Consider the following 27,858-nt stretch of genomic DNA (forward strand, 5'->3'; position numbering starts at 1 on the left):
CCAGGCACAGTGGCCTAAGTATGGCACTCAAGCCAAGAAAGCCCTCGTCAATAAGAAACAAGCAGGCCTTCAGTTTTCTCAAGCTCCCAGAGGAAAGCAGGAGGTGACTAGGGAGAGAGGGACCCATAGAGACCTAAGGCGGGAATAACCCGCTGGTGCTGCCACGTGCCCTGGTAGGCCCCTCGGTGCTCATGGGCCACAGTGGTAGACACCGCTGAGGGTGCAGAGTTAGCCAGCCCCGTTCCGTCCTCACAGTGGGATGGGGATGACAGCATGCTGACCCCAGTGATGAGCACTGCCACTGAGGCCCTGTGGTGTTTGAATGAGATGTCCCCTACAGTCTTGGGCATTGGAATACTTGGTCCCCAGATGGCAGTGTTTGGAAGGCTTAGGAGGCATGGCCTTGCTGGAGGAAGGTGTGTTACTGGAGGCAGGCTCTGGGAATCTAAAGACTGCTTCTTGCTTGTGGTTCAAGATGTGCTCTGCTCTGCTATGGTGGACTCTCATTCTTTTGGAACCATAAACCCTGATTGGTAATGGTGTTTATCACAGCAATAGAAAACTAACTTAAGACAGACCCCAAAGAAAGAGTCAGGGCAATGGGCTTGGGCAGAAACAACAAGGCTTCTTTCTTCTTGGCTAGAGAGGAGGGTCATGAGCAGAGGCCCTAGCAGGGGCTGAGGCTCGGAACCCCTGAGAGTCCATCCATGATCAAGGACTGTAGGAGAGTACAGGTGGACCTGGGCACTGACTATACAATGTGCGACTAGAAGGGGCAAGAGTTACCAGTAAGGTGTTCAGACTAGAGTCCTAAGACCTGGAGCAACGAGTCTAGGAATGGGGACTGGCATTTCTGTGCAATGGGATAACTCTGAAGGACCCTGTGCAGCCTTGCTGGAGACCCCATAGAAGCCCCCGCCAGGCCAGTGAAGAGGAGGAACTCACGGGTAAGGAGGAGCCAAGCTTTTCCATGTATTCGATTTCGTAGGAGTTTCTGTAGTTCAGTTCTGAAAACAAACAGGCAAGATGAGCATCAGGGGAAGACTGCAAGGCCTGGCCGGGCAGGGGGCATGCTGAGCTTTTGGTGGCCATCACTGACTACAGTCTTCAGACCTAGCCTCCAGCGAGGCACAGTTCAGCTATTTTCAGACAGTCCATAAGCTTCCTGCTGGTAGGAGCTTTGACCCTTAGGAATGTGAATGGGTCCCAGGAAGTGAAGCCATGTGTCCACACACAGGTCTGCAATGGGCAGACCCAAGCACTTCCATTGTGTTCGGACTGGAGGGCACAAGTGTTTGGGGACCATATATTTCTAACTCTCAGGGGCTGCACATAGGATGGCACGCCATGGCGACATCTTAAAAATGTATTGTACCTGCCCCGTCTGTGAATTCAGCGGCCCCAGGACAGACAACACTCCTCCAGTGTTGCTTCACCAGCTGGTTAGTTCCCTCAGTTCCACTGGTAGCTTTGGGCTGAGGGCTGATATTTTGAGGCTTTAGGGCTCTCTCTTGAGGTTCCGTGATCCCAGTTACTAGGGAGAGCATGTGGGTTCAAGGTCTGCCTGGGCTATAGAGTTAGGTTCAAGGGTAACCTGGGCAACTTAATGAGGAGACTCTTGTCTCAAAATGGGAAAACTTAAGAGGGCTGGGATGTAGTTCAGTGGGCATACTTGCCGGGAATGTACAGTGAGCTAGGTACAATTTCTAGTACATGAGGGAAGGAGGGAGGGAGGGAGGGAGGGAGGGAGGGAGGGAGGGAGGGAGGGAGGGAGGGAGGGGGAGGGAGGGAAAGGGGGAGGAAGAGAGGTTAAATTCTAACCCTCACAGAGCAGGCATGCAGATAAAGTCAAGTGCGACTTTAGCCCCCTCTCACACCAGGCTACAAGCTGGTGGCAGGCTAGGAACAGATCCACAATTGGCACCATGTAGCACATGTCTTTACAACTTCAGGGGAGGCTGAGTCACTGAAGGATAGGATACTTCACACTGAAGAGGTCCACAGTTATTTTTAAAGAATCCTCTCGTATCCAAGGACCACTTTGGAGAATGATCTCACACCAGGGCATCACACAGCAAAGAGAACTTGACTTGTTTTCTCCAATCTAATTGCTAGAGCTTTGCTAGGGAAGTGCCCTGGGCAGGGAGGGGATGAAGCCTTCATTTCCAAGACCAGCGAAGTCCAGCCTATGGACTTCTCTGCTCCTGCTGATTCCGCACTGTCCTGGATAACATGACAAGGTATAACAAAAAGTCCTACAATTAGTCCTACAATATAAAGAATTATAACCAGATTTACAATTGCTCCTTCTAATTTCTCTTTAAACATAAGTTATGTTTTATTAAGAGGAGATGGGCAGAGAGCTCTGGAGAAGGATGAGGAAACTACACTCATCTTCTCCTGTCCCCTTCACAGTCTCTGTTATGAGACAACCATGGTGCTCACCCAGATGGACAGCTTGCCTTCTGCTGGATGTGGGAAAAGGGGCAGATGCAGTTGTGTATAGCAAGGTGGGGCCACCGAGTGGCTATGCAGATTTCTGGGTCCAAAAGCAATTGCTCAGGGTTGCAGAGGTGGCAGTGGTGAAGAATATGCCCTGCTCTCCCAGAGGATGGATTCAGTTCCCAGCACCCACATTGGACGGCTCACAACCACCTGTAACCACAGCGTTTTGGAGCCAATGTCCTCTGGACTCCAAGGGCACGTGTGAACACATGATGCCCATAAACTCATGCAAGCACACACTCACACATAAATAAAAATAAATAAATAAATCAAACAAAATTAAACAAAAACGGTTGCCATCAGTTTCTCCTGGGCAGGTGTGGTCAATGTTCCCTAATTTTTCCTCCTTAGAGGAACAGGTTTGTCCCCATGCCACCATGTCTAAAAAATGGTGCAGAAGAAAAGGGCACTCATTAAACAGGTGAACACACTCGTAACTCAAGCAGAGTGTGCAATCACTGGGAGGTTATGGAGGCAACACAGTTATGATGACATACAACCCAAACAGGGCACTCCAACTACATGGGTAACTGCGAACCTACAGCTCTCCGGAGATTTGAAATAGCAAAGTCAGCACTACGTGTGCACCCAGGTAGGAAGGAACAGGGATAGCTCACACCCTCATCCTACAAATGAAGGCAGAGAGTCTGGTCTATTCACACCACAACAGCAGCAGAGACAATGAGGCCAGGCAGGCCTGGCCTGCACAGATCATCCCGGACTTTCTCGGTGCACAGCCTACTTCCTCAGTCTTAAAATGGGGACTACAGGATCTACCACAGAGTTCAGAGGAAATGAAGCCCTGTGTGCGAAATGATAGCCCCTGCTTTCCTCTTGTCTCCTATAGAATTACTATTGCTGTGAATGTATGTTCAAATAGTAATTATGATGTCTAACCCGACATTTCCTTTTCCTGTGGTTGGTGAAGTCTCAGACCGCAGCTGCAGCCCTGAACGGATTCACTGAGGAGTGCATCAGCACTCTCCACCCCCAGATGTCTGATATGCTGAACTTGTCCATACCAAAAGAACAAGAGGGAAGACCTGACGAGCGGCTTCTCCATACAGGGCGTGTTATAGAGGTGGATGCAGCAAGACCAATGCCTCCTAAACCCATGGTGTCTTCACGGGGGTGGACTGTCTCTCACCCAATGGCTAAAACTGATCATCACCTGCCAAATCTGTACTATTTCCTGAGGAGGCAGATGTTACAAGAGTTTTGTTTCAAAGTTAAATATATGCCTATTTGTTGAACTCTCTCTCTCTCTCTCTCTCTCTCTCTCTCTCTCTCTCTCTCTCTCTCTCTCTGTGTGTGTGTATGCATGCATGTTCATGTGTATGAATGTGGGTATGTGCATACCACGGTGCAAGTGTGGATGTCAAAGGACAACCTTGTCATTCTGTGCCTTCCACTTGTTTGAGGTGAGCTTTCTTGTTCAGATGAATATAACAGGATATCTGGCCACTGAGCTTCTGGAGTCTCCTGTCCCAAAGTGCCTCCATTACAGATACTTGTACTACACATCGGGCTTTTACAGGGGCTCTTGGGATTCGATTTCAGGTCCTCACACTTGCACAACAAGCACCCCCGCCCCCTGCCCCCAAGACAGGGTTTCTCTGTGTAGCTTTGTAGACCAGGCTGGTCCAGCAAGCACTTTTACTCACCAAGTCATCTCCTTAAGCCCTCCCTATTTGCTGAGTTTTTGCAGAAACAATTGTCAAAAGTTTAATGAGCTATTTTAGCACATGATCAATACACTCCCAGATCAAATGTGTTCAGTCTCAGTACCAACCCCAAGATGGTTTCCAAACACCTTCCTCTGCTGTTTAGAACTGCTTTGTTTCTTTTTAATCTAACTCAAGAAAGGTGGGCCAGCAGGGAACAGGAGATGACATCAAAGTGGGAAGTAAGATGCATGTGTCCAAATGTCCTCACTGCTTCTGGGACATTAGGCTTCTCTCCCTTCCCAGGTCCCTATGCTTCATGCAGGTGATGGCTGTTACAAAGATCAAACTGACTGAGTCGACACTCGGCTGTTTATGTGCCCTGGCCTTGCATTTCTTTTGCATCAAACCCATCTTTAGCTCCCGTGATGCTCATAGTAGTAAGGGGACGTGGAAAGGAATCGAGAGTTGTTGCCTTCAGTAAGTAAACAGCCCAGTAATGAACAAGAAATGCACATACATCTTCACCACGGTGTTAAGAGCCCCCAGATCAAGCGGTAGAGACAGGCAGAGAAAGCAGTGGACATCCAGGCAAAGGCTGAGCCAGGCAAAGGTGGGAAAGGGTGAGGGAACTTCTGGTTCTCTCCTGATGCTACCTTCCAGACTGCTGGGAGTACAGGTGTGTGCCACTGTACCTAGTATTTATGCAGGGGGGAGTGAACCCGGGGCTTCATGCATGCACTCTACCAGCTGAGTACACCCTAAGATACATGAATTATTCCAGTCAACCAATCAGAGAGGAAGCAGCAACTGAATACACAGCACAAAGGAAGACCCTGAGATAAGACAAGTGCTAGGGACCTTCCCAAAGCTACCAAGTCCTCACTAGCAAGCCTGGGGAAAACCTCTGGTTCCAGGCTTGATTAAAATGTGTGACCACATAGTCTGAACAGTCTGTGGAGGACATGAACAATGCTGGCACCAAAAGGCCCATAGGTGGGTTGACCTACAGTCAGGGCTCAATGTTACTGATGTTCCTTTGGAGCTGTGCCTTCCAAAACTACAGGAGGTATCATAAGCCATACAGGCAAGAACAAGCAAGTGAGGCTTCAGGATGTGGTTAGAGGGGACTGGTCTGGTTCTCAGCAGGCATCATGTGGTCAAGAAACAGCTGCTCTCAAGCCTTAGCTTTGCATACAATGGAAGGTGTGCAGATTGTCACATGGGTAATGGTTACCTGGCTGGCAAGTATCTTTCCCGGCTCTTTGCCCCCTAGCGACAGTATTCTCCAAGGCAAGGTGTGGGTCTGGCTGGCCACCGAGTTGCTTACCCTCTGAGGGTGAATTGAATTTGGTCTCATTTACAAAGTTAGACAGGTCCGAGGGCTGTGGGAAGTCCTGTTTGTCAGCATCCAAGTCCACGGTCATACATGTCCACTTCTGGCTGGTGACGGCCAGTTTCTCCTCATCTGTGGCATGGACCACTGCAGATATTGCTGGGGGTGCTTCCGGTGTGGCAGCTGGAGTGGGGTCCTGTGAAGAGAGGGGACAGCCTCTTCTTTCACCCAGTCTCCTGATCAGAAACCGCGCCCCTCAAACAGGGGAAATCCCTCCATCTGCTCCCCTGGGCCTCTGTGGCCTTGGAGGAAGCGTTCCCCTAATGATCTCCTTTACTGATGGTTGACTTCAGGGAGTGGCCATGGATTTATCAAAATTAATTAATTAAAAAATCTAGACATGGTAACTCCTGCCTGCAATCCTAACATATGAGAGGCTGGGTCAAGAAGACTGCTGGGGGTGTGAGGCCAGACTGACCTATGGGGTAAGACTTTTCTCCAAGGACTGGGGGTGTGGCTCAATGGTATGGTGCTTGCCTTGCTTGTGCACAGTCCTGGGTTCAATACCCAGCACTGAAACCAACAATAAAAAGCCTCAGTACTGTGGTTCACACCTGTGATCCCAACACCCAAGAGACTGCAGCTAACCTGGGCCTTGCAGTAAGTACCAGGTCAACCTAAACTAGGGTGAGACCCTGCCTCAAAACAAAACAATAAATAAGCCTCTGTCTTGGTTATCCGAAGACACCCCAGTTAGTTTCACAGTGGTATCATCAGCACTGTCTCACAGTCCTCACACTAGTCCTTGTGAAGAGAAGGGGGTTTCACTGCCACTGTACAGTGAGAACCCAGGGGAGACCTACAGCTCGACCTGAAGTCTCCTGTCCCTGGAGCAAAGTCCTTGTATGTTCTTTCACTTCCACCTGGTCAGCAGCTGAAGTTTCATGTTAGAACATGAAGATCAACTTGTCTTATAACCCAGAATGGTAGCAAGCCTGCCTGAGGATTACCGTCCTTGGTCTATGAGGGCAGAGGATATGGCATGAGTTTGTTAGAAACACCGCTAAGAGGGAAAGAGACTCATAATGAATTCAAGCTCTCACGTCTTTTTCTTAAAGATTTATTTCATGTGTGTGTTTTGCCTGTGTGTATGTATATGCACCACATATGTGCAGTGCCTACAGATGCCAGAAGAGGGTGTTAGAAACATTGTACAGACAGCTACGAACCACCATGGGGGTGTTGGGAACTGAACTTTGATCCTTAGCAAGAGTAGCAAGTACCTTTAATCACTGAACCATCTTTCTAGCCCCAAACTTCTTAAAGGTAAGCTTCCCTCATCTTCCTACTCTAATTCTGATGGTATAATTTGGTATTCCAGACATAGTCATTTTTTCCCCCATTTTCTCAATCTGTGTCCCTTGATATCAAAAGTCAACTTAATGCAAGTTTTCAGCAGGTTAAATGTCCAGAATAGACTAGAAGAATTCCTGCCATAAAATTCAGTCCTCATTCTCAACTAATCCCTCTCAACATATACCTTGATCTCTACCAAAGTGTGTATGTGTGTGGGGGGGTGTGTCAAAACACACCATGCCATAAAGAGAGGAAAAGGAAAACTCTATTCTCCCTGGTTTTTTGGTGTGCATGTATGCATGGTGTATGTGCACATGTGCAAGAGTGTGTATATGCATGTGTGTACATAAGAACATGAATGGGGTGTATGCGTGTACTTGTCTGTGTGTGTCCGTGTGTCCATGTGTGTGTGTCCGTGTCCGTGTGTGTGTGTGTGTGTGTGTGTGTGTGTGTGTGTGTATGTGTGTGTGTGTGTGTATGTATGTACAGACAAAGCAGCATTAACTTCCCAGTCAGCAGCGTAATACTCAAGGCATCAGGGGAGTGTTGTACCTGAGAAGGCGGATCGGACAGAGGAGACCTCTTTGGCGACTTCTTCACCCTGAATGTGTCACTGTCAGTAAAATGAGAAATGTAAACATCGGGTCACAGATCATTCCCAAGCACCCAGCAATCCACCCAGCCCTCCTACCTACCCAACAGCCCATTCTGAGTTTTTAACTGATATTATTTTTGCCCCCAAGGGGAAGATCCATCAAGCTAGAAACCTTTACGAGAAGCCATTTTGGAGAGCTGACCCAAAAAAAATGCAGCTAAATTTAACTAACTGTTCTTAACTATCACACACCAAAGTTGTGGTGAGGAGATTAATTTCTGAGCCAACTAAGGTTGGGGGATGGGCTGCAGGCACATGACACTAATTAACAGGATTTAATTTTCACATAGGCAAGGAGACACAGCTCTTAATGAACAGCCAGAAGAGCCTCATGGAAACAGAAAAATTCTGGATCCTGTGGGGATTGGGAGCCCTTTGTACTCACAGGAACACAGAGCAACGGGTAGGACTCTGGGTAGACTAAAGGCAGAGTCCAGGAAGATGGGATTTTATGCCTTTCCCTGGCTGAGGGTAATGGACATGAATCCATACTTTTTTCCCTTTCTTTTTCTTTCACACAGAGTAAGAGAGGTGGGGCAGACTGACCCCAGGAGAAAGGGATGTATTTTAACATAAATAGTACAATTTAATCCACTAGTCACCTTGCTTTTGGGGGTCATTTCTATAATTAAAATGAAAGCCCTCAACCTGCAAACTGGCCCTTCCCTCCTGGTTCCCATCTCTCTCCCAGTATGGTGTTAGGACCAGGGAAAGCTGCAGCTTAGGTGTGGAGGAGGCAGGGTCCCACCATTAAAGTCCCATAGCCCTCCTGTTTTCCATGTTAACTAAGTAGGCAGAGAAATCTAACACTCAAGTTCCTTCCTTGTGTACTCTCAAATAAAACACTCCAACAATGGCATTTGATCATTAAAAACACCAGAAATGGTTATTTACAGCATTTATGGCATTTGCCATAAAAACAGTCCAGTCCTAACATAAGGTATATATATTTATTCATGCATATAAATATATAGCTGTTTTATAGCTGCTAAATGACTTGAAAACACTAAAGCAGCAGCTTGGGTAGGACAGAACTGGGAGACTCCAGGCTCTCCTGGAGGTTGCCAGAAGCCTGGATCCGGGTCAGCTTCCCCTGTATGGGCAGGAAGAAGGCAAATAGATTCACAGTCCCGAGATCTGCCCTGGCTAGGGTGTGGAGCACCAGAGGTATGCAGTAACCAGTTGCATTGATGCCTGGCAGGGCTACCCATAGATGAGACATTTTAACATCCAGCCTAGACATAAGTAACCATGAACATGAGCCGAGGCACTCTGGCAATGGTCCTTAGCCATGGGTTCTACTCTGAGATGATCCCACATTCCCTAAGACTTCTGCAAACAGGAATTTGGAAGTGCCCAAATGGTAGTGCCTCATAATGTCACAAGAAACAGGCTCGGCAGTCTCTGCTCCAGGCTTCATGCAGTTCTCAATAGGAAAGCATCTTGCTATTGAAAGCAATCACCCGCCAGCCAACTTACAACAAAAGAATGGATGAGGAGTTAAAAACCAATACAAGGATTGCAGATGAAAATAAACCAAAACAAAACAAAAAAATCAAAACAAACAAACAGGAGAAGGGTTCCATTCTGGACAAGCAGGCAGCTGTTGGCTAATCATGTTTTCATAGCTCAGCAGTCTCATGCTAATCATGATGAAACAGAAAGGTAACCTTGCCTGCAGGGGAGCCCTGACCCGTCATTCCCAAGCTCTACACAGAAACACAGCAGCCACCATAGAGAAGAAAGGAAAAGGGATTGCAAGCAGAAACAAGGCAGAAGCCCCACGCTGGGTGCAAGAAGCAGATTGCATTAAATTTACTTACAACAGAGAACACACAGACATCACATCTTCAACCATCCTAAGACAAAGAAGACAAAGAAGAGAGACAGACAGAAGGAACTGACAAAAATATTAATCTGCAGACACCAGGCACTAGTGGGATAGGACATGGCAGCCATCCATAGAGGATTCTGCTCCAGGGTGCACAGTCCAGCCTTCCGGGAAGGGGTTGTTGGAATACAGCTTTCTCTCCAGTTTCTGACCACCGGAGGGTTGGGACCTAAGAGTTCTGCCTCCACGGGACGGCCTTCAAATCGGCAGACCTACGTGTACTAAGGGTGACACCAGGATACAGGGCCGGCTTCCCCAGCCATCTCAGCTCTAACGAACAAACGAGAAAGCAACCGGCGATGGACTATGCTGTCTTGGGTCAGAGGAAGGGAGTGGCTACCAGGTGATTCTTTTTCTAAAGATGAGAAGTGATGGCTTTAAAGTGTATTTCTGGGTATTATTCCACCCACCCCTCCCCCACCCCCTACAGGATTTCTCTGTGGAACAGCCCTGGCTGTCCTGGAACTTGTTCTGCAGACCAGACTGGCCTCAAATTAAAAGATTTGCCTGCCTCTGCCTCCCAAGTGCTGGGATTAAAGGCATGCACCACTGCCACCCGGCTAATATTCCACTTTTAAAATAAAGTTCTGTATGAATTTGGGTGAATGGGGAGCTAGGGAGGATCTAGGAAGAATTGGGGGAGGGGAAGCCATGATCAGAATATACTGTATGAAAAAAATTCTACTTATTTTCAGTAAAAGTTAAAATTATTAAAAAAGAAAATAAGGTTCTAATGTGGATCGTATATATGAAGGGCCTCGTTGGGGAACAGAGCTAAAAGAAATCTATGTTTGGAGCCAGAATGGCCTTCAGTTATTATAAGATGGTGGCAGAGCAACTTAAGGACAAAGCAGAGCCTGACCTACTCTCAGATATCCGATGCAGACAGGTTAGCCCATGTCACTCAAGCCAAGTAGACCCAGGGGCTAGCCCTGGGGTTTGTTCCCCTGCCCTGGGATGGGAGACTGAGTCTCTCCCACCTATCAAGTACAGTGATGCTTCCCAAGAGAGCCAGGGTGTCTGTAGCATTCGGGCACATTGTCCTCACGTTATAGGCCCTTGGGAATGGACCCATCACCAACAAAGTTGGGTGATCTCAGGATGAGTGCCCATAGCAGCACGAACCAGCCGGGGCAATCGTGGGCAAGTGTTAGTGGACAAAAGCCATTCTTCCTAGAGATTGTAGGGTTTGTTTCTCTCATCCAAGTCCCACCATTCTTTTCAAGTCTTATTTGAAAAAGATGACCAGAGAGTAGGAAGGCAACCAAGAGTCCTTTTTTTTACAGGTTCACCAGAGGGCAAGCAGTAGCTCTCTGTCTGTGGCCTCCTGTAGCCTGCTACCACAAGTGGTCCCTGAGTTAAAGTTACATTAGCAGGTAGAAACAAATGCTATAAATTTTAACAGTATTTTACAGGGTGTATCCCAGCTAACCAAAGGGCAGAGCATATGCTAACCAGGGAAGAGTCCGGCTACCAATAGGAAGGTAGCCAGGAATACATCCCATATTCCCCTGGAGTTGAAAGGTCATTATCATTGGCTAAGCATAAAACTTCAAGCCACTGATTTATTAAGGCAAAAGATCAAAGACCTCGTGGGTTTGGGGATGGGGAGATGATACCACAGAGGCTGTAGAAAGAAAGGAAATGTATATTCTGCCTGCTTTTGGAGAAAGAGCCACAAAAATGGTGTCATTACAGCAACAGGGGGCAGGATGAGGGTAGCTGGGGATTCTCCAGGCACAGGCAGGGCCAGAAGTCATAGCAATGCACACCCACTCTGAGTCCTCGCCATCTCCCTCCTTGAACTTACGTCTTCAGGGGGGTCTTCTTCTTCTTGGCAGGCTTATTCAACCCATCCCCATCTGTTTCGACGGTGCTGGCTGGGATCTCAAAAGAGGCTGGGGATTTAGAAGGTGAGCTGGGAGTCTTAGAGGATGTCTTAAAGGGGTCAAGGGACTCTTCACAGGCATCAGGGTCAAAGTTGTATGACTGTTGGGGCAGTTTGGGAGACTCTTGCATTTTTGAAGTGGAGGAAAAGGGGTTAAAGTTGGGGTCATCCCACTTGTCTATATCAAAGGTGTAGGTACCTTTAGCAATGGGGATGTCATTGGGTTCAGTAGGGGACCTTGGAGGTGAGGCAGGAGTGTTGTCGAGTTTCTCAGGTGTCTTTTTCATCTTTGGCCTCCTTAGGGGCATTTTGGCAACTGGCTTCTTGCCTATCTTTTTGGTGGGAGGGGCGTTTTCCTGTTGGGTGTCCCAATTACCCTTGTCCTCAGAATAGTCAAACTCCAGCCTCACTGAGAGCCCTTTGGCAGGCAAGTCCTCCTGCCCTCCACTGTCCGACAGGGTCACCTCCACTGCCTCAGAGGCGGTGGTAACAGGCACTGATTTCCTCCCCACAGGGGGTGAGTTCTGCACTCGGCCACCCCCAGATACCAGAGGGCTGACGTCTTCTGCACTCTCCGGAGTCAATGGAGAGGTGGCTGTGGGCACAGTTGCGGGCTCCAGGGGAGTCTCCTCTGACGAGGTGCACCCAGTGCCCTCAGGTGTGGACGACTCTGTCTTCGTCTCTGGCGTAGGGTGCTCCGCAAGGTGCTCCTCGCTGGCGACTGGACTCTCTTCGCCTGGCTCCTGCTGGGTCTCCTTCACTGGAGGGGTTTCTGTGGCTTTCTTGGTGGACTGTTTCTTTTTTAAGGAAGGTGGCCTCGTTTTTTTAGTTCGCTTAAGGGTGCTGGAAGCACTGTTGGATCCTGTACCACACGCATCTGTGGCAAGGGCCCCAGCTTCCGGGCTGCCCGGGCAGGAAGCACCATCAAAGTCGCTGGCTTGCAGGCTGAGCGAGCGGGACAGCGTAGACTTGGAGGGGGGCACAGACTCGGTGGATTTCCTCCGTGTGCTCACCTTACACTCCTGACCCTTATAGTCGGCAGAGCATGGCTCCAAGCTCTGAAAGTTGTCCACCAACTCAATGCTGTCAAAGTCTAAGTTGTAAGTCCCACTGCTGGCTATCGGCTTGTCTTCATCGAACACAGCCGAGGAGGAGTGAGAAGGACGGAAAGGGCTTCCTTCCACGGAGTCACTGGGAGGGCCATCGGGAACCACAGTCGGCTCAGAACTGCATCCTGAGGAAACAGAGACAAAGCTGTCACCTAAAGACATACGACACTTGAGAACACTTCTCGCTCTGTGCCACATGCCCACTCTACAGGGCAGAGGTTGATAAACTCCAAAGATGGGCATCCTGTATGGGAACAAATCCTGGTTTCCTAGCAACACTGGCTCCAGACCCTGGGCAGGTTTCCCTCAGTGCCTTCATTTGTACAATGGGAGCCAGGTAGCTGATAAAAGAAAAGTCCCATGGTTCATTCCAAAGCAGTTTACCAAGTGCTTGACCTTGACCAGGGGTCATGCTGAGAATCTGAGCAACAATCATAGAAGAGATGAAGGCTGGCTGTAGACCACTGTCCTCTCAGCCTATCAGTCATTACCATCGCCACCAAAGCATCCGTTGACTACGTGCAAGAGACGAATGACAGTCCCTCATGAAGAAGGGGTTGGGGAGGGTCTAATGAGTCCTATCACCTCTTCCTAAACATACCCAAGCTAATTGGTGTCATTGTAGAGCATGGAATGTCAGCCGAATAGAGGACTCTTATCTTTGCATCCAAGAAGGAACTGTCAGCCACGCTGAGGAGACTTTCTGTGGTGTGACTGTTTTGGGGTTACCCACACTCTGTAAGGAAGGCCAAGCTGGATTCTAGAGGAATGGTACTTTAATCTGTCATTAGCGTCCTCCTATCAGGTTTGTTCATAATCTCACCAGGAAGTTCACAAAACAAAGAGAAAGCATCTTAGACAGAAAGGGCTATATATGCAAAGGCCCTGGGGTAGGAGCACCCCTGGGGTATTACAGAAACAATGATGCGGCTGATGTTGCTGAAGTCAGGCAGGAGCAAGGCAGGAAACAAAGGAGGGAAGCAAAACACCGTCAGTCTTTGGTATGAATTAAATATGGTCAGAGCCACTCTGACACCGGGAAGAATGTGCAAGGCTTTAAGCGAGCAGGACTGAGCTTGCCCTTCACCATCTGCCCTCCAGACATGACCTGGACCCTCCCCCAACCCGTCTGCCCGCCTCGCTCTGGCTTTGCCTCTTCTTCATTCTCAGTCCTCTCCTCCCAGCTTCTTAGTTCCTCCAGTCCTGCCAGTCAATGAGGCTGCTGCTTATCTTCCAGTATGCTCAGGGACTCCAAATGTCAGCCCAGGATGCCCAATGATCCCACTGCCTCACGGCTCCCAGGAATCCCACCAGCCCTTGCATGGATTTCTGGTTTTCCAGCTGTTCTGCTAGAGACGGCGGAATCTTTTTGTTTGTTTGTTTTTGTTTTTTCCAGACAGGGTTTCTTTGTGGCTTTGGAGGCTGTCTTGGAACTAGCTCTTGTAGACCAGGCTGGTCTCAAACTCACAGAGATCCGCCTGCCTCTGCCTCCCAAGTGCTGGGATTAAAGGCGTGCGCCACCACCGTCCAGCCAAGAAATGGGGAAATCTTGTACCATGGTCTGCAGAGAAAAGGCTGCACAGCATTGACGGAACTGCGACCCTGAACTGTGAACATGGACAGACGTTAGGATACATTAGCCCTCTCTCCAGGTAAACTTCCAGCCAAAGCCCAGGAAGCCATTACACCTGACCCTCAGAAAAATGGACAGCTTCTAAGAGTGTGTATCGCACGAGACTCAAACTGGCCTGGGCGTCCTACATTTTTACTTCCTAATGGTTGTCTTATCCTTTGTCTCAACTACTCAGGTGTGGGAAAGGCTCACATTCAAACAAGCCAGTCCGTTTCTGTAGAACCACCCCACTTCTCCCCACCCTGAGCTGTGGGTGGCTCTCTGCTGTCAGCAGGGTGGGGAGGGGGGGTCCTCTCATGCTGCTTCCTAACTTAACTCACAGGCAAACCCGGCAGCTGGAGCCCAGCTGACAAGTTGGGAGAGGACAGTGAAGGAAATGGCGAGCCTCTCAGGTTCAGAAAGAGGCTCGCATACCTCTCTTTCCAACCAGGGAAAATTTTCCATCAGAAAGCTTAATAAGCATCCCTTGCATTACAAGCACCCGGGGGAAGCTTACCTGTCGTTCTAGGAGCCAATGCTGACTCCAGGCCTTCCCGACTCTCCCTAACCCCAACTCCACTAGGCATACATGCCCTCAGCATCTGCGGCCTCTGGTCCCAGTTCTTTGCACCAAACTTTTTCCTACCACCACCAAACACGCCTGCTTCCTTCTCATCTCAGAACAGGTGGCCGCCTTTCTTCCTTCTGAGGTCACTTCCCTTCTGAGGCCCTCGGGCCTTCAAGCACAGCTTCTTCCAGTCAGCAGCAACCTGTCTTCCTGCCCCTTGGCTGCTCCAGGATACTTAGTTCAGAAGGCAGGAGACCATAAATGCTGGGGGGGGTGGGGGGCAGGGGGGTCCAGGGGTCCTCACATGGGCTTTGGCGGCAGGGAGAGGGCCCTCAGGCACTCTTTCACTTCTGTGGAGAGACCCTCCAGTGCCAGCCTTCCCTTTCAATCTGTTCCATCGCCTCGGCAGCCTCCAAATGTCAGTAGTTTTCCCCCCATCATGCAACAGTCTGCAGACATCCAGCTTAACATCTGCTTTGTTTTTCTGGCTTTCCTATTCAGAAGTGCTGTTCCCTAATTAAGTCACAGGCAAAGAAACCTGATTTTGCTGTAGTTTCTTAACTCCAGCCCAAAGGATGCTTGGGGGCAATCCCTCATTGCAGGGGAGGGGGGGTGCCAGCCTTCCGGTACAACAATGCCTCACCTCATTCTTAGCTTTGACCTCCTAGATGCCAGTAGCACCTTCTATCCTAGTTGTGACAAAATGTCTTCAGACACTGGCACCTGTCCCCAGGAGGACAACACTGCTCCTGGTTAGGAGCTATTATTTTACAGAATGGTTCTCAGAGAGGATGGCTCTCCCTGTGGTCCTTCACAAGGGTGGGATGGCCTTTCCATGTCATTGCCATGGGCAAGCCCTGACTTGCAAGGCAAGCATGTCCAACTGGGTTCCCACTAGGTATTTACATCTGCATAAAGACTTCATTCATCCTAAACATGGTGTGCCCCCAATGTCAGTCACTATGAGAAACGCCTTGAGTAGAGGTTATGAAAAAGGAGACTACAAACCATCCATCCACATCAGCGTGTCCTCTGACCTCACTGGTGCAAGCCTGGGAAGGTGTCTCTAAAATCCACACTGCATAACTGGCTCCAGATTCTAGTTCAGTCCTGGGGCAAGTCAGCATCTGCAGCTCATATGAAGAGTCCCCGGAGATGCTAACCAGCTCAGTTGGCCTCACCTCAAGACTGGGTGACTTCAACAACAAAGAAGAAATGTGTTTCTCACTGCCCTGAGACCTGAGGCCAGAGGTCTACAATGGACGTGTTGGCAAGTCTGGCCTCTCCTGGGGCTTTATCCTCGGCTTTCAGGCGGCCACTCCTGGCTGTGCTGTCCTGACACAGCCTTTTCTCTGAATAGATGTATCCTTGATGTCTCCTCTTTTGTTGCTGTTTTTCGTTTGTTTGTTTGTTTGTTTGTTTTTGTTTTTTAAGACAGGGTTTCTCTTATTTTGGGGGGTATTGTAAGCCTAGCCTTTAATGACTGAGCCATCTCTCCAGCCTGAGACAGGGTTTCTCTATGTAGCTTTGAAGCCTGTCTTGGACTCCCTCTGTAAGCCAGGCTGGCCCTGAACTCATAAAGATCCACTTGTCTGCCTCCTGAGTGCTGGGATTAAAGGTGTGTGCCACCATAGCTGGCCTGATGCCTCCTCTTGTTACAGGGCTCCGCCCTAAGACCCACAAACTTTAATTACCACCTGAAAGACTCTATCTCTAAGACATCATATCAGGAGTGAGGACTTCAACATGTGGATTTAACAGGTACACAATTCAGTCCATACCACCTGTGCTGGGCAACATGGCAGGTACGCAACCCAATCTATAACACCCATGTTGGGCAACATTACCTAAGCTAAACAGATGTATTCAGAAACAAGAGGGGTTTAGAGGAAAGAGAGTCCCCTGACAACTGACATCACCCACCTGAAGTCTCTTCACCAGAGGCCACATTTCTTAGCCTTGCTGGAGTGTTTCCTAAGTGACACTTGAGATGGCCAGAGAGCTCCCTCCTGCACTGTGAATTCTCTCAGGAACAGGAACACAATGGCTAGAGTGAACCCTTGGCATCCTGACATAACATGCTCAGATTCTCAACTGACTAATAAATCAAGCCCACAAGAAGCATAGCTGGCCATCTGAGTACACTAATGTGGAAACGCTCTCCTTTTTAAGCAGGCTAATGGAGATCAACAGAGCATTACTTGATCTTCTTGTAGCATTTTGCTGGTAGTTGTAGGTAACCCAGAGCAAGCATATATATGATGAATTCAAGATCTCCCAAATGTGTCCAGTCTGGGACACTGATCAAAGCCTAGACTTCCCACTTTTCCACCACTGATCAGTCTACCCCTTCCTAAGGAATAGACCAGCAGAGCCAAATCTTTGAAGTTCCATTTTAACAGATGCCACTAGTAAGTATCCTAGTCAGGGAAGTCTGGTGCTCATTCCTTTTTAAATATTAAAAACATTTTAAAAACTTATGTGTAGGGGTGTCTTGTCTGCATGTATATTTGTACACCACATGTGCACCTGAGACCTGAGGAGGTCAGAATGGGGCACTAGATTCCCTAGGACTGAAGTTACAGGTAGTTGTGAGCTACTATGTGGGTGCTGGGACTAGAATTCAGGTCCTCTGAAACAGTAGCCAGAGCTCTTAACCACTGAGCCATCAGTCCATCCCCACTTCAATCTTAAGTCTTTGCTCCCATCCTGTAAGACAATAATTTAGCACCTGGCTACACAGTAGCCTGAGGGTTGAGGATGAGCTCAGTCAGTTGTGAGGCTGCCCAGACAGAGGCAGGTCTACCGTGTCTACTGCCTTCCTTGAATGTGGTCCAAAACTCAAGGCTCAAGAAACTAAACCCAAAATGGGCCAGCAAGAGTGCCAGAGGCCCCTGGCTAGGCCTCTTCTCTCCGGAAGATGTTGCTGAGTCCTAAGAACCCACACCTGGGGAGGAGGGCTCACTGCACTGATCCTGGATGTCCATCTTGTTCTGGCAGGTCTCCTCCCAGACCTCCCTCAAGTCCCAGAGGCTTACCAGAGGTCAACACTCTGGGACTGTGGTGGTTTGACCCCCCCCAATCTCATAGGAGTGGAATTATTAGGAGCTGTGGCCTTGCTGGTGTGGGTATGGCCTTGTTAGAGGAAGTGTATCACTATGGGGGTAAGCTCTGAGGTTTCCTATGCTCAGGGTACTGCCCAGTATCTCAGTTGACTTCCTGTTGCCTGTGAGATGTAGGACTCTCAGCTGCCATCCGCCTGCACGCCATTTTCCCCACCATGATGATAATGGACTGAACCTCTGAAACCATAAGCGAGTTGCCCTAATTAAATGTTTTTTCTTTATAAGAGTTGTCGTGGTCATGGTATCTTTTCACAGCAATAGAAACTCTAAGACAGGGACTTATGACAACTAAGCTGGGGAGAGTCTATGATAAGCAAACTTTTCTCATTAGGGTCCACTCAGTGAGAAGCTAAGTGGCATAGCAGCCGGGATGGTGAGAGACCAGTGGGGGCTTTGTACAAGGGGCAACACCTACAGGAATCAGGAGCATCTCTGTCCCACTGGGAGGTGGTCACTGAGCTGGAACCTGGGCTGCTTGGATTAGGTCCCAGCTCTACTGCATGCACAGCAAATGGTCCATTTCTGCCCTGTTTGGTCTCTTTCCCCCTGAGCTGCCTATCCAGAACGCCACGGTCTTCTCTTGCAGGCCCCGGGCCGAGCCACTGGTTCATCATGCCTTCCAGATCAATATTGTCCCACTGTTACCATGCGATTGTTATGTAATTTGGTTTTTGTCAACTTGACACAATCCTGTGTCATGTCTGGGAAGATGGAACCTTAACTGAGAAAAACATCCTCCTAAGATTGGTGAGCCTGTGGGTCACTTTCTTGCCGGATGATTGACACTGGAGGGCCCAGGTCACTGTGGGCAATGCCACCCCTGAGCAGGTGGTCCTGGGGAGTATAAGAAAGCAGGCTGAGCAAGCCAGAAAGAGCAGACCAGTGAGCAGCTCCCCTCCACAGCCGCTGCTTCCGTTCCTGCCCCCAGGTTCCTGCTGACTTCTGTGTACCTTCACAGCAATAGAAACCCTAAGTAAATAATAATCAAATGTCATAACAGGACAACAACTGCCGCGTTCTTCCTGGGGGCCACGGGTGGGGCCACCCCCCTAGGAGACCTGGACGTCCCTGGTTCTCTAGAGCTCACGGAGCCGCCAGGGGTTCGAGTAAGGCTATGGATGAAGAGCTGCGTCAAGACCCTCCAGCAGGTCCACAAAACGGAGGTTAATGGGTGTCTAGAGGACTGGGGCCTGGCTGGCTTCTTGGCATCCCCCACCCAAGTCTCCCAGGGCAGTGTGAACACGGCTACAAGTGGGCCACTGAGGTCACTACTCCCGGATTTCCTCAGCTGTCTATGCAGCCACCCCCCCTTCCCATCCTTCTAGCCTGAGGTGAATGGGGTTTGGGATTGGCTGACACGGGCTAATGTGCCCCTTACTCAGTGACTACCGTCTATCTGCATAGTGTCTATCACAGGACAAGAGACCGACACGCTCCACCTGGGCTCTCCTCCTTAAACACAGGGGGAGCATGCCCCAGCTACACGCGTTCCCCAACAGCTTCACTTGTTCCAGACACCTGTGTACATACTAACATTCGCAGCAGGAAGAGTAGGAAAGCTGGCTGGCCCAAGTGCTGTGGCACCCAGACACGGCTCTGAAAATTGTGTTCTCAGTCTAAACATCTATGACCCCTAAAATTCCCATGCAGGAATCTCCTTCTCAAAGCAAGGCCTCTGGGAGGCTATTAGGTCACAGGAAAGAGTGTTCACGGGACTAACACCTCGAGGGAGCTTGTTTGTCCCTTCTGCCGTGTGGTGACACAGCCTGGTGAGTGTTGCTGATAAACCTGACCTCCTCCAGACACCAAACCTGAACCCCAGCCCTAGAACCAGAGCAGCGAACTTCTGTTGTCCACAAGCTACTCTGTCTATGGGTAGGCTGGCCACAGCTAAGGCTGTGTGTTCTGGACAAGTTATTTCATAAATCTGTTGCTGTTGAAAGCCAGGAGTTCTTGTGAAGATGGCATAGGGCACAGCTCGTGCCAGGAAACACAGCCAGAGCCCCTCAGATCCTGCCCATGCCAATGACACCTGCTCCCTGTTCTGCAGCCCCAGAGGGACATCTCAAGACCAGGGGGCTTGGGTCACCCTTGGGCTTTTCAGAGGAGGTGAAAGCCAATGCTAGTACATGCAGAAACAAGCTTCCTGAGGTAGGCCAGTGATGACAGAAGCACCGCTGGCAGCTAACAATGAGAGAAGCAGTCCAAAATCAGAGACCAGCGAGCCGTCTCTTTCCAGCAAGAGGAACTGTGTGGGCACACAGGCCACTGAGCAGCTCCAATCATCATCAAGGCCCTCCCCAGAGCCCTTCTCCAGACTAGGAGGCCTGCCAGCAAGAATGAACAGACAGGTTTTGTCACCATGAGAAGGCTGTCCCAGAAAGGATGGGCAAGGAACTCACCTTAGCTCTCCTGCCATATACCTGGCTGACCCTCTGCTTCCTGCCACCTGACCATCTGGTGGGGCTCGGCTCAGGCTGCAGCTCTCAGGTCAGCTGACAGAGCTGCTGAGCACATGTGAGTGCTGCCGGGCATAGCAACGACTCAGCACCTATGAGGCCAGAAGCAGCAAGCTGCATGGGAGAACAGGAAGTTAGAGCTTCCATCCCAAAGTCCCTCACTTGCTGCAGGAGCCAGGGAAGGTCTATGATCTCAAAGGAAGGGGATGCTATTCAAATAAGGGATAATTCACTCTCCAAGAAGGACATAAAGCAAACAAAGGCCCTACTAGGAGCCTAACACAGGCAAAGTTCATAAGCCAAAGCTATTATTTAATCAGGCACAAGTTAAGTACATCGCCCATTGATGACATTGCCAAGTGTTCTACAGAGGCTAGGAGGGGGGAGATTTCAGAATGTGCAGGCTGCTGCCTTCATCTGTACACAGGAAAACTGGGCTCCTCAGGCGGGGACAGATGCAAGGTGGGCACTCAGCATCCTGTCCTTCTGTGCCCTGGAGCACAAACATGCTCACAGGACCCAGCGTACAGGTATGTGATTGCTTTGTAAAACAGGTTTCCAGGAGGAAAAACCATGTTTGTACTCACAGTCAAAGGTCTTGCCTATTATTTCCTGTGGTTCCTGGGGCTCCTTTAGTGACATTCCAGGCATTCTGCAGAGGAAAACTACAAACAATAGACTTTCCTCTCCTGCCCTTTCTTTCCCATGGTTTTCAGAACAAACCCTTCTCCCCCCAGGGCGACCCACGCAAGCAGCACAGTGCCTTCTCACGCCTTTCCGGTGCCCCTGCAGGCCCGCAGAATGGATGGGAAGATGGGGGGGGGGGCAGCTTCCAACATGTGCAACAAATCATATGATCGTCTGTAGAGCTCAAACCAAGGAGGCGGGTCCCCAGTTCAGGTCCCCTGACTGTAATCTTTACACTGACAGGCTCTCTGCAATTTTCAAAGGAGAAGTGTCAAGTCCCCATTCAAACAAAGACTCCAATGGGAGCAGTCAAAGGTTCTGAGGGAGTGTGACTCAGTGGCAATTAACATCTCCAACCCCCTCCACACAGGTTAAGCCTCTACAATGTTTATTCTTTTGCGAACTGTCATTTAAGTAAGAGGTGGGTTGCCTGTGTTTGTTTTTAAGGATGGAGATGATCCTCTGCTTTGTAGAAAAAGAAGTTAGGGAGTGGCTGGTGTTGCTGTCCCTGTCCTGAGGCAGCTGCTGCTCCTTAACAGTTTGCACACCACCATAGTTAAGACTGAGAAGCGTGGCGTGGCGAATGGAAGCTTTTCATTTACATCTGGCCACCAGAGAGCTTCCACACCACTGTGTGCTGGGCTTCCATCTTGCTCTAATGCTTCCTTTTTAGGCTCGATCCGACTCATTCACAACTGGGCTACACTTCAGACTAAATGATGAGGTTCCATAGCACCATGGCCAGACCTACAGATTTCTCTAAACCGGAATACACATCTACTGTGTATGAGCCAGGCTCCTGATCACAGTACGTTAAAGACCTCGGAGTTTTCCAAACTCATTCTTTAGAATGTAAGAACCCCAAGTCAGTCCTGATGGAGCCCATCTGAACACATGGGCCCACTTAATGCTCCATGCCACTTTCTGTCTCCTCGCTTCCAGCATGGGGTGGTAGGAAATGGTTCTGATTTTGGCTCTTCTGAAGACAGCCTTGTATTCACGGGAGAATGAAGAGAATAACTGTCTTAAAGCCTAAAGGGGATGCAAGGAGAGGATATGTTTCAGAGAATGAAAACGGCAAGTGTCTCCACTTATCCCAATAATGGCATTACTGCCTTACAGCGTTCTCTGTGTTATGGGAAAAATCCTACACGAGGGACCCAGTGGCCCTTAGTGCTTGCCTGGGTCACCTTTGGATCTGACTGAGTCAGGAAAAAAGCAACAGCAAAGTATTAAATTAATGGGTCACACAACCCTAAAAATGAAGATGATCATAAGAAATAAATTCACTGTGCCAGTTGGGTGTCTCCACAGATGAGATGCTATGTCACTGCTTATATTTTGTCTCAGCTGTAACAGCCATTCTAAGATGTGAGACCATCTTGAAGGAAGTTGTATATGATGAAGGAGGGATACCATAACATGCTTCCAGATCACAGTGCTGAACGCCCTCCGAAGTAACTGCCCGTCACCTCCATTGCCCTTTGAATCAGTGTACAATCGCCTGATATGGACCACTGAACACCTGATTCCCAGCAGATAGAATGGAGGTTGTGTCCTGTTTTTGTGTGGTATAACTACTCAGTATAACTACTGTCTAAAGTTTAATATGGGGCTAGACAGATATGGTTCAGTGGTGTTAAACAGCTCCCTGGATCAGTCAGAGCACACTGGGCAGAAAATCCTGGAAGATGCATGGGGGTGGGACACGAAAGTGACCTCCGCCTCCGCCTGCCCATGTCTTAATGAGTGTTTGAGCTATAGGTCTGTTTGCTATTCAGCCACTTTCTACTAAAAACTAGGGGTGAATTTGTAAAAGTGATATGGGAAAGTATCTTTCCATTTCCTGTCATTACACAAAACAGAGGAAGGGACATTAAAGTTTCAGAACTACAAACAGTTCACTGGCTCCTCCACTTTAAATCAGACTCGGTAGGGAGCACAAAGTGGGAAATGGCATCCCTGTCAGCGCTCAGTGAGGGACCCCATGGAAACTGCCCCGCCCTGTTCCCCAAAACAAGGCATCCCAGCTGTTTAAGACTAACTAAACCTTGGCCTGTGTGTACTTTATAAACCAGTGGTCTGCTTAAACCTTTGGCAGGAAAAAAATTCCATCTATTTTTTTAACAACAGCAACATTAAGACCAAAATGTTATTTTTAGTTACAAGGCCCTGGCTTCCTGACCAGAGCAAGGGTGAGCCCAGACCTAGGCCTGTCTTCCTCCGCTGCCAGCTTCATCCCTGCTGGGGATACCTCCAGTCAGACTGTGGGTGCTTAGCCTGAAGGTCCCAATTCTATTCTTGGTACCTCTGCAGACAAAGTAGGCCATCAGGAAGATAGGGTTAGGCCAGGAGAAGAGGTAAACCTTGGAAATGACCACCCACAGCACCTAGCGCATCAGGGAGCTGGCTCTGTATTCTCATCATGGGGGAGGGGTGAGGCCTACAGATGGCCAGCGTGGGCTCCTTTAAATGCTATCCAGGTCTAATGATGGGACCGTTTGGTTCCTGTGGGGCCATTTCTATGAGGCTATGTCTCTTTTCAGGCTTTATAGTAAACATCCCACTAGCGGTGGTTCTATCTCCTCTGGTATGATGGGCAAGTGTACAGAACAGCATCCATGTGGGCAGGTGCCCCGAGTCCCTTCAGGCCCCCAGTAATCACCATACCTAAACTGCATTTGAAGGTGCTATCTAACTCTTACTAGGAGAGAAAAGATGCGGACAAGTGTCGAGCAGTCAGGAAACCCAAAAGCACCAAGGGGTCATCCTGCACTGACTGACTCTTCCCATCCATGTGCCGACACCATCCCCAGTCTGGGAGAGCTGTCCTTAGAACAAGTGTAGAGTGAACTGAGCTGTCTCGTGTCAATATTCATATGGGAGAAGGGGGTCAAATAATGGAATCAAAGATTCTGCTGGAAATTTCCGACACCCAGTTATCTCAACCCTCAAACCTCCCCAAGCCTGCAAGAGCTCAAGCAACAGAAACACTTCTATGGCACACACAGCACAACTCACTCTATCTGTTTACTCTTAGGCATCGGAAAGACCAGCGAAGCATAAAACCCAGCCAAGAGAAAGGACGTCAACCACTGTGGACTGTGGATTGTCCAAGAGCCAACTCTGTCCCCTAGAGCCAGTGGCTCCTGATATTTGGTTACCTGGTTCTTCTGGGGCTGGTGGAGAGCTGACCTCAGGCTCTGGGATGACTTCAGGGGGTGGCGGTGGGGGGGCTGGTGGAGCTTTGACAGGGGTCGTTGACTCAGGGGTCTCAAAGGCTTCCTCAGAGTCGGAACTCCTGGCAGAGAGAGATAAGAAACATAGGTAAGACAGTGCCTAGTAGACATTCTGCTAAGAAGACATGGCCTTCTTACTCTGCAACAAGTAGATTTGGGGCAAACACTCAATTCAACTGTTGAGACAAGTGTGAAGGTCATCTCCAAGCATGATTCCCAGGAACTGCAATAAATTTCGCCACTGGCATTAAGATCAAATGAAATACTCTTTGAACATAGCTCTATTTGAAAGACACATGTCCACCTTGGTGACAAGTTCACACACAGTGGACTCTTTGCATACATCTTAGTGTACACCATCTGGCACTGAGTCAGTCTGATAGAGAAACAATGTCTAATGCTCACCATGATGGCTCCAATCCACCTCTGAAATCCTCATCTCTTAAACTCAGTTTGCAATGCACTCTTTCTCCATCCATCCTGCCATTCTTTCTACCCTCTGCCTTCCCTGTGCTTCTAGATGCTTACTGGTCTCTTCTACTGGGCTGAAAGCACTATGCAGATGGCTGGACTTGTTTTTCACAGTACCCAGGGCCTAAAACAGGAGGCAATGAATGACCATCTGTAGAGTGAATGAGTGAGGGCCAGAAAGCCTGCCAGTGGAGAGTATGCCAGACCAATCCACAAAGTACAGCCAGCCACTCCTTAGTGGTGTAGTGACATGGCAGCCCTTGGTGGTGCCTTGGGGAGTCTACCTGCATGGAAGCCTCTTCATCCAGAGACTTGGGCCAAAGGCTTCCCAAGGAAAGTTTCTCCTGGTAACAAGATGTCAGTGGACAGGCCTTCTCCCTGTCTGCTGACCCAAGCTACTTGATCTCAGCCAGAGGAATGGGCAATACAGTTATAAGTTCTGCTGCCTACAATACACAGGGCAGCAATTCAATGCCTCAAGATGACCAACGGATCAAGGCCAATCTTACCTTACAGTGTCTAGGGAGAGCAGTAACATGCTGGCTCCCATCTCAGAACAGTTCCAGTGCACTCAAGTGCCTGATCCCTGGCAAAGCAGGAGGAGGCTAACTACCAGGAGGGTGGCTACACAGGACTGCAGACCAGGACTGCTGAAGATTTAGAATCAGGTCATGTCACGGCAGAAGACCGAACATGGCATGTCAGGGTTTGGGGCACTAGATCACATGAATGTCACTGAGCAGGAGCCTCCTACAAACTGTGAGAGGCTCACAACTGTTCAGCTCCACAGGGTCTCAGGACCAGTGACCTCGGAAGAAGTCACTATCTTCTAAAGACCATGAGCCGGCCAGCAGAGTGTCAGCAAGCAACAAACCCCTCCGCTGTCCCTTAGGACCCAGGAAATGAGCCTTTTGGTGAGCTCTCTTTAGGGCATCTACAACAAGACTGGAGGTGTGGCTCACTTGGTAGTTATTACCTAACATGCATACCTAACACTATATAAACCTAGCATACTGGTCTGAGCCTGTATAATATTAGCACTAGAGGTTGGGGCAGGAGGATCAGAAGCTCAAGGTCATCCTCAACTATGTATCATGTTTGGGACTCAAAGAAACCAACAAAAACATCAGAGCTGCTTTTGATGGTACCCACTGAGCTAGAGCCAACTTTGTGTTAGATTTCACTAGTAAATAGTTAATTCTCACAAACACAACAGGGAAGACACTGATTTCTCTTACACTCCCATATTAATGTTAGTGGACCTAGTCATTGTCTATGGGGAAAATTTAAGGTCTATCCACACTTGGGATATCCAGAGCTTGGTAGGTGAAGTTTTAAGAGTATGAAAACAGGGGGAGGTTACACAAATGAACCGTAAAGAGGAATAAATGTTCTGATCACCTTGCTAGGCCTGGGATGTAGTCCTGGGAACCAACTTCTTCCCCCTAGCATCCATATCATAAACATCAGGAACAGCCATGACAAAACACACAGAGCTAACTGGAGTTTCCCTGGGCAGCTAAGCTCAGCCTAGAGTCCCCATTGCTGCTCACCGCTGTCCACATCCAAGGGGCCCATTGCACTGGGGACCACATCTGCCAGGAGCCAAAAGCCATCTCCATGGAAAAATAGCACCAAATTCCCACCTATAATCATGACATCACCAAAAAAAAAAAAAAAAGGAAGCTGCCCCAGCCCCCCAGCAAGGAATGTCCTGAGCATCTCCTGCCTACTCAAGCAGAAATGCAGAGAGAGGGGGACCAAAAGCCTGTCCTGTTGCTTCTGCAACCCTGGGCACTGCAACTCAAGGCTTTGGAACACAAAGGGCCCTGGTCTTTCTCAGTAGCACAAGTAACAAGGAGGGGCCAGATGCTCTTATATTCTAGCTGTGAATTCCAATGAGGTTTCTACTGCAGCAGCTGCCAGCTGTACCTGCTCAGAGAACCGCCATTCACCCGGACCTGGGGTGTACAGGGATGAGGACACCATGCTCATTGTACCCCATAGTCTTTTTACTATGAACTGTGTGCATCAAAACACCGCAGACCACTGTGGGCCACTTCTGGGGCTGCTGGCCTTGTTTGCATATTTCCACACTTCCTCCCAGGAGTAGAGAGCAAGTTAATTAGAGGAGGCAGATAGCAGCTTTTAAAATTCGCTCTTTCCTCCCTCTTCAGCTTCCCGGGGGCCTAAAAACCCTTCCAAGAGTGAGAATTTCTGCAGTCCACCCACCAAGAGTCTGTGCACAAGAATAAAGCAGCTGGGTGGAGCTCCAGCAAGAGTCCCACCGCGGTGTGGCTGGTGTGTTGTTGTTGTTTTTTCTACTGGCAAAGCACAAATAATTACACAGCTGAGACTACACACACTTTCAGAATGGAAAAAGGGAGGAAATTAATTTGTTACAAATATGTATCAGAAAGAGAAATGGTGTCGCAATTTGGTAAAACCACTCCAAATTTCAAGAAAATATGTTTACCAGGATGTGAAAATGTTATGTTTACCATGTAAATACAAGATATATATATATATATACATGTATATACATATGTATATATATATATGACATTAAACACAAGAGTATAATATACACATACATATAACACACACACATACACACATCTTCTATATGAAAAGTACAACAATCAGCATTTGTGGAACAATCAGTTTTGCATCGGAAAACAGCCTAAGTCTATTGCATATGTACATTTATCTATCATCTTCAAAACTATGGGTTGGGGATATAGCTCAGTTGGTAGAGTGCTTGTCTAACATACATAAGTCCCTAGGTTCAATCCCCACCACTGCATATACTAGGCAGGTGGTGTACAAAAACCAAAGCAAAATAACTAAGAGGGTTGGCAGATGCCAGCCACAGCACCATGCTGATCTTTCTCCTGCTGGCACGATGTTAGGAAAAGTCCCAAGATATCCAAAAGAGAGATTACTAACAGCTCTGCATGTTTAAGGGTATGTCCTGTGATCACTAGACTCTCTTCAAGGCAAACAAGGCAGGGCAGTCATCTAACACGTAACATGACAATGGTATTTGTAGATAAGAAGAAAGACAGAAAGGACAGATTGTCCTAGCCATGGAAACCAGGGCCTGCAGAGCTCCCCTGCTATGTTAGTAGAGTCTAAAAACATTTCTTAGAGTAGGGGATGTAGCTCAGTGGTAGAGTCTTTACTTGCCTGGCATGCTCAAGGCTTAGGCTCAAGTCCCAGCTATACACGCACGCACGCCTGCACGCATGCACACACAAAATGTGAACCTCTACAATGCTCTAAACAGTTTA

General features: G+C 48.8%; 1 protein-coding gene across 10 annotated transcripts in view; it reads right to left on the reverse strand.

Moving 5' to 3' along the window:
- Positions 1 to 27,858, reverse strand: part of Tacc2 (transforming acidic coiled-coil containing protein 2) — a 96,471-nt gene that overhangs the window by 23,384 nt on the left and 45,229 nt on the right. For 6 of the 10 annotated variants that reach the window (XM_021228453.2, XM_013114393.3, XM_021228427.2 and 3 more), the window contains exons 2-6: positions 24,020 to 24,156; positions 11,218 to 12,529; positions 7,414 to 7,474; positions 5,500 to 5,701; positions 946 to 1,007 (exon numbers count right to left, since the gene is read on the reverse strand). In XM_021228453.2, coding sequence (XP_021084112.2) covers positions 946 to 1,007; positions 5,500 to 5,701; positions 7,414 to 7,474; positions 11,218 to 11,603 — 711 coding nt within the window. In that variant the 5' untranslated portion in view covers positions 11,604 to 12,529; positions 24,020 to 24,156. Of the gene's footprint in view, positions 1 to 945; positions 1,008 to 5,406; positions 5,702 to 7,413; positions 7,475 to 11,217; positions 12,530 to 24,019; positions 24,157 to 27,858 lie in introns of all 10 variants that reach the window. The other 4 variants (XM_040752972.1, XM_040752955.1, XM_040752980.1 and 1 more) reach the window with 2 other exon arrangements.

Source organism: Mesocricetus auratus, unplaced genomic scaffold (genome assembly GCF_017639785.1).
Source record: "Mesocricetus auratus isolate SY011 unplaced genomic scaffold, BCM_Maur_2.0 Super-Scaffold_4256, whole genome shotgun sequence".
NCBI classification, from domain to species: Eukaryota; Metazoa; Chordata; class Mammalia; order Rodentia; family Cricetidae; genus Mesocricetus; species Mesocricetus auratus.